The sequence below is a fragment of the Scyliorhinus torazame genome, chromosome 16 (assembly GCF_047496885.1).
Source record: "Scyliorhinus torazame isolate Kashiwa2021f chromosome 16, sScyTor2.1, whole genome shotgun sequence".
NCBI lineage: Eukaryota > Metazoa > Chordata > Chondrichthyes > Carcharhiniformes > Scyliorhinidae > Scyliorhinus > Scyliorhinus torazame.
In genome coordinates this window covers 23,523,012-23,536,692 of record NC_092722.1, presented here as the reverse complement: position 1 = coordinate 23,536,692, position 13,681 = coordinate 23,523,012, and the positions used below count along the sequence as shown (strand labels likewise).

General features: G+C 46.9%; 1 protein-coding gene across 1 annotated transcript in view; it reads left to right on the top strand.

The window, feature by feature from the left end:
- LOC140392631 (dnaJ homolog subfamily C member 11) overlaps positions 1 to 13,681 on the top strand; it is a 64,152-nt gene that overhangs the window by 44,993 nt on the left and 5,478 nt on the right. Inside the window, exons 13-14 of the mRNA XM_072478073.1 lie at positions 3,422 to 3,479; positions 6,987 to 7,129. Of these exons, the coding sequence (XP_072334174.1) occupies positions 3,422 to 3,479; positions 6,987 to 7,129 (201 nt within the window). The remainder of the gene's footprint in view (positions 1 to 3,421; positions 3,480 to 6,986; positions 7,130 to 13,681) is intronic.

Below are 13,681 nucleotides of genomic sequence, written 5' to 3'. Positions count from 1 at the left end.
TAGCCACACGAATTCTGCATACCTCCTGTCCACCCTTAAAATCTCCCCCACCAACCTTTCCCTCTCCCTCCCCTCCCTCTTCGCCCTGTGGGCCCTAATGGAGATTAGCTCTCCCCTGACTACCGCCTTCAACGCCTCGCAGACTACCCCCACCTGCACCTCCCCGTTGTCATTGGCCTCCAAGTATCTTTCAATACACCCCCACACCCGCCCGCACACCCCCTCATCCGCCAACAGTCTCACATCGAGGCGCCACTGCGGGCGCTGGTCCCTCTCCTCCCCCAACTCCAGCTCCACCCAATGCGGGGCGTGGTCCAAGATGGCTATGGCCGAATATTCCGTTCCCTCCACTTTCGGGATTAGCGCCCTACTCAAAATTAAAAAGTCTATCCGGGAGTAGGCTCTATGGGACCCCCCCCCCGGGCGCCCATCCTTCCCTAACGCGGGAAAGAAGCCCGCGCTTTCCTGAGCCGCCCCCTCTGGCGCAGCTCCTTTTTGCGGCCTTACCCCAACTCCCCATCCCCGGGCCTCCACCCCCCCCTTCTTCCTCCGTGGGGCCCTGCCCCTCCAACACCGACGCCCAAACTCTCCCACAGCAAATCCATTCACCCATCCCCACCCAGCATCAAAACAAAAAGAACATTCCCCAAACGCAGTAAACACAGTAAACATCCCCCCACGACAAACCCTCAGTTTGAGTCCAACTTTTCAGACTGGATAAAGTTCCATGCCTCATCAGGCGTTTCAAAATAGTGGTGCCGATCTTGGAACGTGACCCACAATTGCGCTGGCTGCAGCATCCCGAATTTCACCCCCTTCCGATGGAGAACCGCCTGAGCCCGGTTAAAACCAGCTCTCTTCTTAGCCACCCCCGCACTCCAGTCCTAGTAAATTCGGATCTCCGTGTTCTCCCACCTGCTGCTCCGCTCTTTTTGGCCCATCTCAGGACACACTCTCTGTCCATAAAGCGGTGGAACCTCACCACTACAGCCCTTGGCGGCTCGTTGGCTTTGGGTCTCCTTGCCAGGACCCGATGAGCTCCATCCAGCTCCAGGGGCCTCGGGAACGCTCCTGCGCCCATCGGCGAATTGAACTTCGTGCTCCTGTATGCCCCGGCATCGGGCCCCTCCACTCCTTCAGGGAGACCCAGAATCCGAAGATTCTTCCTCCTCGACCTATTCTCCAGGTCCTCAAATTTTTCCACCCACCTCTTGTGCGCCTCCACCTTCACCGCCAGGCCCAAGATCTCGTTCTCCGAGGCTTTTTGCCGCACCTCCAGGATCGCCGCCCCTTGGGCCTTCTGGGTCTCCACAAGCTTCTCAATCACCGCCTTCATTGACGCCAGCATTTCTGTCCTCAGCTCCTCAAAGCAGCGTTTAAGAAACTCCTGCTGCTCCTGCGACCACTGCGCCCACGCTGCTTGGTCTCCACCCTCCGCCATCTTGTTTTTCCTCCCTCGCACTTTCCGCTGCACCAGGATCACTTTTTTAACCGCTCCACTCCTGGTCTAATCCATATACTGTCGGTGGGACCTTGCTGTCACCTTCCCACACTGGAAGCTGTCGAACAATTGCCGTTGGGGCCCCTCTGAAGAGCCCAAAAGTCCGTTCCCGACGGGAGTTGCCGAACGTGCGACCTACCTAGGCATAGCTGCAACCGGAAGTCTCCCCGTCTGAAACTTGACATACTGGTCAATCTGCTGCATTCCTTCCATGGCTACTCTATTCTTGGTCATGAGCTATATAGCCCAGACTCGCCCTGATTTGATCTTGGCTGCGATAAGTGATCTGATCTCCGTTGGGGAGGCAGAGATCCTTTTTGTGGCCAGGTATCCATCCAGTCCACACTCGCGCAGTAAAAATGGTAATTTAAGCAAGAACCCAAACGTAAACTGCACCTGAGAACTGCCTCAGCAAGGATTTGAGAGGAAAGAAAGATTTATCCCCCAAAATAATTTCCTTGCTATCTTGCTGGAATAAAATAGCTCTTATGTGGGTGAGTGGTGTGCAGAGAAGTCCCTAACTTAGCAGTGACACAAGTTTGTTTAAAGGTAAAGTTTGCAATTGGCAGTACCTTCCCCCTGCTGTGAAGTCCCAAATTCTGAAGTTGGAAATTATGAGGTGCCTTGGGGAATCAGCCAGGGGAAAACATAAACTGTGGAATGTTCTCCGAAATTAATCCATATTTTAAAGACAGGAAAAACAACCTGTCAGTATTGAATTGTAGTACCATATTTCTACCACTGCGTGGCAGCGTAGAGCTTTGCACCAACCCAGAATGGGGTCTGGCAGGACCTGAAGCTGGGGAGGGCAGGTTAATGATTTGGGTTGAAGTACTTCATCTGAACATCGGCAGATGCTCTTAACACAGGTGGACACGTTTCGGGTGTTTGTTAAATTTCTGCTTTCTATAACTGCATTTCCCTCTGACACCCTTTTGACTCCAGCCGCACACTCCCTCTGGCAGTACCTTCGGTCACCGCAACCTGCTCCCTCAGATTCATCCTCATCATTTCTTTCCACCCTTTTGATCAAAACCTTTCCTAAACATCATGTTCCGCCAGCTTCCCAGCTCCCAATGTCTCTTTTGATATTGTATTTCTCTGTGTTGACCTGTGAAATGCCTTGGAAAGCACCTCGAGTTAAAAGCACTGCATAAGGCAAGTTATTGGGACAGGGAAATGTGGGAAGTTGTGTCTAATGGCCTGTGTCTGTGGTGCAGGATTTCAGCACACTGACTGCCTGTGTGGTTTCTGAATTGTTTCCCTGGAGATTTCTAATGCAACTTCTAATTGAACCTGTTGCTTTTAGCAAATAAAGTCAGTTTTTACTCCTAGGCCTCTTGATGTAAAAAAGTTTGTTATTAAGGTTATGGTTTTCATTTGAATTTGCACAAAATGTGTATTTATGTAGTGACTTTAACATAGTAAAACACCCTAAGATGCTTCATTCCCGTACCAGCCTCCCCGAACAGGCGGCGGAATGTGGCAACTAGGAGCTTTTCACAGTAACTTCATTTAAAGCCGATTTGTGACAATAAGCGATTTTCATTTCATTGTCATTGGAAATGGGTCCTGGCAACTGTGAAGGCATGGCCACCAAAGGTTGAGCAATTTAAAATGGTGTAATGTTCTATTGGGCGTTAGTCAGGCAGTCTGTTTTTTTTGTATCATGTGTCAATCTGAATGGTAGAAGCTGAACCCATTGACTGATCTTTTCTCACCCTCGACTCCCATGTTTTGTTATTGCAATTATTTAGTGCCTTTATTGTGGATAAACAAAATGCCTTAATGAACTACGTGGACATTGTTGACAAATGTTCTTATCACTGTATCGATTAAGAAAGTTAACCTAAAGCATGTGCACTCTCTGCTGTTTAGGTAATCTGTGTCCCGAGGCTCTTTAACAGTGTTTTGTTTTAGGTTCGGTTGATGCAGGAGTCTGTGAGGAGGATTATAGAAATAGAGGAGTCTAAACTAGGTGAGAGTCTGTTTGTGTTGCACATTTGTTTTAAATGTATTTTTTTTTTTGCATTTTCTTTCTCGCTCATTAATGCTGCATTGTCCAGTCACGCACACCGTGAACTGCCCAAAGGTAACCTGAGCTATAAAAATCGGTCATTGGGGCTGGGGAATATGCAGGCAGGGAAGGCCCCGGGTTACAGGAAATATGTGGTCTTGTTGGCCCCGTTGCTGGCGAGAACCTTTAACGAGGCCAGAGAAGGGGGGACTCTACCCCCGACAATGTCGGAGGCGACGATATCACCGATCCTGAAGCGGGATAAAGATCCGTTGCAATGCGGGTCATATAGGCCTATCTCACTCCTAAATGTAGATGCCAAGCTGCTGGCAAAAGTGCTGGCGACGAGGATTGCGGACTGTGTCCCGGGGGTGGTGCATGAAGACCAGACAGGGTTTGTAAAGGGGAGACAACTGAATGTCAACGTTCGACGGCTGCTGGGGGTGATAATGATGCCCCCAGTGGAGGGGGAGGCAGAGATAGTGGTAGCGATGGATGCGGAGAAGGCATTCGATAGGGTAGAGTGGGAGTATTTATGGGAGATGTTGAGGAGGTTTTGGTTCGGGGAGGGGTTTGTCAATTGGGTCAGACTCCTAGATGGGGCCCCAGTGGCAAGTGTAGTCACAAACCGGCAAAGATCGGAGTATTTTCGGCTACATAGGGGAACAAGGCAGAGGTGACCCTGTCCCCACTACTGTTCGTGTTGGCAATTGAACCACTGGCCATAGCGCTGAGAGACTCTAAGAAATGGAGGGGGGTGGTTAGAGGGGGAGAGGAACATCGAGTGTCACTCTACGCAGATGACCTACTGCTATATGTGGCGGATCCTGTAGAGGGGATGCTAGAGGTTATGCAGATATTGAGTGAGTTTGGAGATTTTTCGGGATACAGACTAAATATGGGGAAGAGTGAGCTTTTTGTAATACACCCTAGGGACCAGGGAAGAGGAATAGACGTCCTGCCGTTAAGGAGAGTGGAAAGGAGCTTCCGGTATTTGGGGATCCAGGTAGCTAGGAGCTGGGGAACTCTACACAAACTTAATCTGACGCGGCTGGTGGAGCAGATGGAGGAGGATTTCAAGAGGTGGGATATGTTGCCGCTCTCACTGGTGGGCAGAGTGCAGGCGGTAAAAATGATGGTCCGCCCAAGGTTTCTTTTCGTGTTTCAATGTCTCCCCATTCTGATCACGAAGGCCTTTTTCAAGAAAATAGACAGGAGCGTTATGAGTTGTGTGCGCAGGGAAGACTCCGAGGGTAAGGAGGGGGTTCCTGCAGCGTAGGAGGGGGACTGGCGTTGCCGAACCTGGACGACTACTACTGGGCCGCCAATGTGGCGATGGTTTGTAAGTGGATGAGGGAGGGAGAGGGGGCGGCGTGGAAGAGGCTGGAGATGGCGTCCTGTAAGGGAACGAGCCTAAAGGCGCTGCTGACGGCGCCGCTGCCGCTCTCCCCGAAAAGGTATACCACGAACCCAGTGGTGATGGCAACCTTAAGGATCTGGGGGCAGTGGAGGCGACACAGGGGGGTGACGGGTGCCTCGGTGTGGTCCCCGATCAGGAACAACCCTAGGTTTGCCCCAAGAAAGATTGACGGAGGGTTCCAGAGCTGGCAGCGGGCAGGAATTAGAAGACTGAGAGATTTGTTTATAGACGGGGCATTTGCGAGCTGGAGGAAAAATATGAGTTGCCCCCGGGGAACAATTTTAGATACATGCAAGTGAGGGCGTTTACGAGGCAACAGGTGAGGGAATTTCCGCTGCTCCCGACACACGGGATCCAAGATAGAGTGATTTCCGGGGTATGGGTCGGGGAGGGCAAAGTGTCCGAAATATATCAGGAGATGAGAGACGAGGGGGAGGCGCTGGTAGAGGAGCGGAAGGGAAAATGGGAAGAAGAGCTGGGGGAGCAGATTGAGGAGGGGCTGTGGGCTGATGCCCTAAGTAGGGTAAATTCCTCTTCCTCGTGTGCCAGGCTTAGCCTGATACAATTTAAGGTTCTACACAGAGCACATATGACGGGAGCAAGACTGAGCAGGTTTTTCGGAGTGGAGGACAGGTGCGGGAGGTGCTTGGGAAGCCGGGCGAACCACACACACATGTTCTGGTCGTGTCCGGCACTGGACGAGTACTGGAGGGGAGTGGCAAAGGTGATCTCAAAGGTGGTGAAGGTCCGGGTCAAGCCAGGCTGGGGGTTAGCTATATTTGGGGTAGCGGAAGAGCCGGGAGTGCAGGAGGCGAAAGAGGCCGATATTCTGGCCTTTGCGTCCCTGATAGCCCGGCGAAGGATCTTACTCATGTGGAAGGAAGCGAAACCCCACGGCGTGAAGGCCTGGATAAACGAGATGGCAGGGTTCATAAAACTAGAACAAATGAAATTTGCGCTGAGAGGATCGGCTCAGGGGTTCTCCAGGCGGTGGCAACCGTTCCTTGACTATCTCGCGGAACGTTAAGGGAAAATAGATCGTCAGCAGCCCAGGGGGTGGGGGGGCACTATTTTTTGTTAGCTTGTTAGTTGACTATTTTATTTAAATAATGTTATTTATCAGTTATTGTACTATTTTTATGTTGATTTGTAAAGTGGAAAAATTCTGTTTGAAAACTTATAAAATATATATATATTTTTTAAATCAGTCGTTGAGGCTGCAATTCTTCCCCGCAATGAATGGAAAATTAGAGATTCTTTAATTTTTTGTTAATCTCAAACTGAGAAAAATGGTGTGCGCCACAGCAGGAAGTAATTTATGAAAATCGTAAACCAATTTAGGCCCGGATTGTTTATGGAAAGGGAAGGAAGAATTCTTTTGGTCTTTGTCCTGTAAGGAAATCACACCAACCAAAGTCTATTTCTTCGGATTCTGTGTATAGTGCCTAAAGAGAATGATAGTCATGAATCCAAACGCCTGTGTGGACATCTCCAGCTAATTTTGATGTACTTTCAGGGAGAAATTCTGACCCATATCTACTCATGGACCAAATGGCCTAATTCTGTACTTTAAAACTCGATGACTCTGTATTCCAAGGCCAATAAACCCAGCTAAACCTACATACTACGAGGGGACCACGTGACCCGTATCTATATCACTCACAAGGGTACCATGCGACCCATATCCACATGGTCCTGGGGTGCCCCTGTACTAACTGGCAAAAAAGTGGTTCAGGAACCTAAGGAAAAACAATGCTATAATTACCACAGATCTTCTATCACTGGTATTTTGCAGTAAAGGCAAAACCCGAGTAAATTAACAAATACAAACTCTCTGTTCGGTATGTGCTCTGTGCCAGACCTGATATAGACAGGACTCTACTTACCCCATGCCTTCCTCAGGACCATTGAGAACTCCTCCAAAGTAAAGACTTCATTTTTAGAATCTCTGTTTTAGAGCCTCACTGTCTTGTACGGTAATACTGGGTAAGTCTGGTGTGAAAGCGGTATTGCTGGAACGTGTGTAAGTGTTCACTTGTCATCTTCAGGATTAATTATAACCAACGCCTGGTATGGGAAGTTTGTGACTGACAGCAGTGGGAGGAACGAGAGGGCGAAGGTGATTGACGTGACTGTTCCTCTTCAGTGCCTGGTGAAGGAGTCAAAACTAATTCTCACTGAAGCCTGTAAGGTGAGGCTGAATGTTTCCCTTCACTTCAACTCTCCAAGATTGTATTGTTTACACTGCTTTCATTCTGGCCCAGGAGTGACTATCCAATCATTTTCCTTTTTCTCCCTGTTGCTTCACCTCCCCTAAAACCATCGTCCACCTCCTGCTGTCCGTTCTTCACTTCATCCCTTGACGTTTACCTGACCTGCATTGACTCGCTCCACACAAATATCCCAGTCTTGCTCAGGAAAGAAAAGAAACACCTTTTACAACCTCGGGTGTGCTGAAGCACTTTGCAGTCAATTCTTTTGAAGCTTCGTCACTGTTGTAATGTAGGAAACACAGCAGCCAATTCGCACACTTCCAGATCCTACAAACAGCAATGTGATAATGACCAGATAGTCTCTTTCACAACATTAACTCTGAGGGATAAATATTGGCCAGGACATCAGAAGAAGAGGAGTAGGAGCTGAAACACCCATTCGGCCTTTCAAGCTCCTTCACCGTTCAATGAGTTCATCATGGCTGAACCTCCAGATAAACTCCTCTGTCCTGCCCTATCGCCAAACCTTTTGTTTCCCTAGTGACCACAAATCTTTGGGTCGCAGTCATGAATATACCTATCGATTACACATCCTCCGAAGCAGGCAATTCTAATGATTCCTAATCCTTTGAATAAAGAAATTTCTCCTCACCTCAGTCCTAAACCAGTTAACTTGGCAAACCACCTAACCTGAGTCTAGGACCTGAGTTCATGAGAGGTGAAACATTTTCTCAGCATCTACATGGTCAAGTCCTCAAACAGTTTTATACATTTCGATTAGATTACACCTCATTCTTTTACGCTCCAAAGAATATAGGTCTATTAAATAAGAACATAAGAACTAGGAGCAGGAGTAGGCCATCTGGCCCCTCGAGCCTGCTCCACCATTCAATTAGATCATGGCTGATCTTTTGTGGACTCAGCTCCACTTTCCGGCCCGAACACCATAACCCTTAATCCCTTTATTCTCCAAAAAACTATCTATCTTTATCTTAAAAACATTTAATGAAGGGGCCTCTACTGCTTCACTGGGCAAGGAATTCCATAGATTCATAACCCTTTGGGTGAAGAAGTTCCTCCTAAACTCAGTCCTAAATCTACTTCCCCTTATTTTGAGGCTATGCCCCCTAGTTCTGCTTTCACCCACCAGTGGAAACAACCTGCCCACATCTATCCTATCTATTCCCTTCATAATTTTATATGTTTCTATAAGATCCCCCCTCACCCTTCTAAATTCCAACGAGTACAGTCCCAGTCTACTCAACCTCGCCTCGTAATCCAACCCCTTCAGCTTTGGGATTAACCTAGTGAATCTTCTCTGCACACCCTCCAGTGCCAGTACGTCCTTTCTCAAGTAAGGAGACCAAAACTGAACACACTACTCCAGGTGTGGCCTCATTAACACCTTATACAATTGCAGCAGAACCTCCCTAGTCTTAAACTCATCCCTCTAGCAATGAAGGACAAAATTCCATTTGCCGCCTTAATGCACCTGTTGCACCTGTAAACCAACCTTTAGCGACTCATGCACTAGCACACCCAGGTCTCTCTGCACAGCAGCATGTTTTAATATTTTATCATTTAAATAATAATTCCTTTTGCTGTTATTCCTACCAAAATGGATAACCTCACATTTGTCAACATTGTATTCCATCTGCCAGACCCTAGCCCATTCACTTAGCCTATCCGAATCCCTCTGCAGACTTCCAGTATCCTCTGCATTTTTTACTTTACTACTCATCTTAGTGTCGTCTGCAAATTGGACACATTGCCCTTGGTCCCCAACTCTAAATCATCTATGTAAATTGTGAACAACTGTGAGCTCAACATTGATCCTTGAGGGACACCACTAGCCAACCAGAGAAACACCCATTAATCCCCACTCTTTGCTTTCTATTAATTAACCAATCCTCTATCCATGCTACTACTTTACCCTCAATGCCCTGCATCTTTATCTTATGCAGGAACCTTTTGTGTGGCACCTTGTCAAAGGCTTTCTGGAAATCCAGATATACCACATCCATTGGCTCCCTGTTATCTACCGCACTGTTAATGTCCTCAACAAATTCCACTAAATTAGTTAGGCATGACCTGCCCTTTATGAACCCATGCTGCATCTGCCCAATGGGACAATTTCCATCCAGATGCCTCGCTATTTCTTTCTTGATGATCGATTCCAGCACCTTACCTACTCCCGAAGTTAAGCTCACTGGCCTATAATTACCCGCTTTCTGCCTACCTCCTTTTTAAACAGTGGTGTCAGATTTGCTAATTTCCAATCCGCCGGGACCACCCCAGAGTCTCGTGAATTTTGGTAAATTATCACTAGTGCATTTGCAATTTCCCTAGCCATCTCTTTTAGCACTCTGGGATGCATTCCATCGGGGCCAGGAGACTTGTCTACCTTTAGCCCCATTAACTTGCCCATCACTACCTCCTTAGTGATAATAATCCTCTCAAGGTCCTCCTCACCTGTCATAGCCTCATTTCTATCAGTCACTGGCATGTTATTTGTGTCTTCCACTGTGAAGACCGACCCAAAAAACCTGTTCAGTTTCTCAGCCATTTCCTCATCTCCCATTATTAAATCTCCCTTCTCATCCTCTAAAGGACCAATATTTACCTTAGCCACTCTTTTTTGTTTTATATATTTGTAGAAACTTTTACTATCTGTTTTTATATTCTGAGCAAGTTTACTCTCATAATCTATCTTACTCTTCTTTATCGCTTTTTCAATAGCTTTCTGTTGCCCCCGAAAGATTTCCCAGTCCTCTAGTCTCCCACTAACCTTTGCCACTTTGTATGCTTTTTCCTTCAATTTGATACTCTTCCTTATTTCCTTTGATATCCATGGTCGATTTTCCCTCTTTCTACCGTCCTTCCTTTTTGTTGGTTTAAACCTTTGCTGAGCACTGAAAAATCGCTTGGAAGGTTCTCCACTGTTCCTCAACCGTTTCACCATAAAGTCTTTGTTCCCAGTCTACCTTAGCTAGTTCTTCTCTCATCCCATTGTAATCTCCTTTGTTTAAGCACAAAACACTAGTGTTTGATTTTACCTTCTCACCCTCCATCTGTATTTTAAATTCCACCATATTGTGATTGCTCCTTCCGAGAGGATCCCTAACTATGAGATCATGAATCAATCCCGTCTCATTACACAGGACCAGATCTAGGACCGCTTGTTCCCTCGTAGGTTCTATTACATACTGTTCTAGGAAACTATCGCGGATACATTCTATAAACTCCTCCTCAAGGCTGCCTTGACCGACCTGGTTAAACCAATCGACATGTAGATTAAAATTCCCCATGATAACTGCTGTACCATTTCTACATGCATCCGTTATTTCTTTGTTTATTGCCTGCCCCACCATAATGTTACTATTTGGTGGCCTATAGACTACTCCTATCAGTGACTTTTTCGCCTTACTATTCCTGATTTCCACCCAAATGGATTCAACCTTATCCTCCATAGCACCAATGTCATCCCTTACTATTGCCCAGATGTCATCCTTAAATAACAGAGCTACACCACCTTCCTGACCATCCACTCTGTCCTTCCGAATAGTTTGAGACCCTCGGATATTTAACTCCCAGTCGTGACCATCCTTTATACCATGTTTCAGTAATGGCCACTAAATCATAGTCATTCACGATGATTTGCACCATCAACTCATTTACCTTATTCCGAATACTACGAGCATTCAGGTAAAGTACACTTATGTTGGCTTTTTTTCCTCTCTTTTGAATCGTAACACCTCGATCAGTAACCTCTCCTAAGTTATATTTCCTCTTAACTTTTCTCCTAATTTTCCTTGTCGTTGATCCCATATCTTCATGTAACAGCCTGCCGCGTCGCTTACCATTAATGTTTTTACTCCCCGTTTTATTCCTTTCAGTATTACTGGGCCTATTTACTGAGCTCCCCTCAGTCACTGTACCTTGTACTGTCGCCCTTTTTGATTTTTGACTATGCCTTCTCTGCCTTACAGTTTCCCCCTTATTGCCTTTTGTTTCTGTCACTGTTTTACTACCTTGCAACTTGCTGCATCGGTTCCCATCCCCCTGCCACATTAGTTTAAACCCTCCCCAACAGCTCTCGCAAACACCCCCACCTAGGACATCGGTTCCAGTCCTGCCCAGGTGCAGACCGTCCGGTTTGAACTGGTCCCACCTCCCCCAGAACCAGTTCCAATGCCCCAGGAATTTGAATCCCTGTCTCTTGCACCATCTCTCGAGCCACTCATTCATCCTATCTTTCCTGACATTCCTACTCTGACTAGCCCGTGGCACTGGTAGTAATCCTGAGATTACTACTTTGAGGTCCTACTTTTTAGTTTCACTCCTAATTCTCTGAATTCAGCTTGTAGGACCTCATCCTGTTTTTTACCTATATCGTTGGTGCCTATGTGCACCACGACAGCTGGCTGTTCACCCCCCCCCACCCCTACCCCAGAATGTCCTGCAGCCGCTCCGAGACATCCTTGACCCTTGCACCAGGGAGGCAACATACCATCCTGGAGTCTCGATTGCGTCCGCAGAACCGCCTGTCTATTCCCCTTATGATTGAGTCCCCTATCACTATAGCCCTGCCATTCTTCTTCCTGCCCAGCTGTGCAGCAGAGCCAGCCACGGGGCCATGAACCTGGCTGCTGCTGCCTTCCCCTGGTGAGCAATCTCCCTCAACAGTATCCAAAGCGGTATATCTGTTTTGCAGGGAGATGACCGCAGGGGACACCTGCACTGTCTTCCTACTCTTGCTCTGTCTTTTGGTCACCCATTTTCTATCTCCCTCAGTAACTTTCACCTGCGGTGTGACCAACTCGCTAAACGTGCTATCCACGACGTCCTCAGCATCGCGGATGCTCCAACGTGAGTCCACCGCATTACCAGAGCGTCAAGCGGTCTAACAGGAGCTGCAACTGGACACACTTCTTGCACGTGAAGGAGCCAGGGACAGTGGACGTGTCCCTGAGCTCCCACATCGCACACGAGGAACATGACACGGGTCTGGGATCTCCTGCCATGTCTTAAACCTTAGGTAAACTTATACGACTACAATTCCAAAAAACTAAAGAAACAATAAATAAATTAGACAATGAAAAGAAAAACTACTTACCAGTCACTTACCAGAGATAAAAAGCACCCCCTCCCCCCCCCCCCAAGCTTCGAATTCCCACCTCAATTCAAATTCCCAAACTCACTCTTGGTTGTGTCTCACTCTGGCTGTGTCTTCTCTGGCTCACTGGGAGAACTCCAGTCTACTCAGTCTATCCTTATAGGACAGTATGCTCATCTCCGGAATCAATCCAGTGAACCTTTATTGCGATCCTTCTGAAACTAGTTTATCCTTCTATGCATAAGGAGACCAAAACTGCACACATTATTCCAGATGTGGCCTTGCCAAACCCTATATACTTTCAGCAAGGCTTCCTTATTCTTGTACTCAATTTGCAATAAAGGCTAACATACAATTGATCTTCCTAATTGCTTATTGTAGCTCCGGATGTGCAGGGAAATTCAAATTTGTCTATCCACCAACAGTAAATAGTCACTCTCTCCTTTTAATAAGATTATTTTCCATTCTCCCGACAAACATGGCTGATTTCAGCCTTTCCCACATGGTACTCCGTCTACTGCTTTCTTTTCACTCACTCCACCTGTCTCTAGCCCTTTGCAGGCTCCTTGCGTTCTCCTCATCGTTTACTTCCCCACTTAACTTTGCATCATCGGCAATCTTGGTCATATGGCACTCGCCCCATTATCCAAGTCATTGACATGGATTGTTAATAGTTGAAGCCTTAAGTATTGATCCTTGTGACACACCACTAGTTATGCCTTGCCATCTAGAAAACAGCCTGTTTATTTCTACTGTTTTCTGCTAGTTAACCAACCCAAACTAATATGTTACCCTTAGTCCCATGAGTCTATCTCATGGCAACATTCTCTTCTGGTATCTCCTGAATGTAAAAATATACTACATCCCACTGGTTTCCCTGTCATCATCTAAGTAATGTAAGGATGTGATCCCTGTGGTGATATAACACACCCCACAGTGTGATGAACAGTCGCTTCCATTTCCTATATGACCACTCCATCCTCTCCTGACTCTTTATAATCTACCATTTTACCATCCTCACCATTTTAATCAAACATTCAGTCACTTCCCCCAATTCCCCTCAGGACCCTTGGACTCGATGTACAATTCCTTGGGTTGCTTCACACATTAAACATCTAATTTGTATTAAAGATCAAAAGGAGTTTCATTTATGCTGTCTTTCATGACATCAGGACAAACCAGACCCAGAGTATCTCAGCCAATGAAATACAGTTACAATTGTGACTTCGGGAGATGCAGTGTCAATTTGTACACAGCAGCCTCCTACAAATCACAGTGTTAACCTGCTTTTCATGCTGTTGATTGGGATGAACGTTGGCCTAGGAACGGGTAGAATGCACAACTCTATTATATCCACCTAAAGACGCCTTAATTTAATATCTCATCTAACAGTGCAGCACTTCCTCAGGATTGT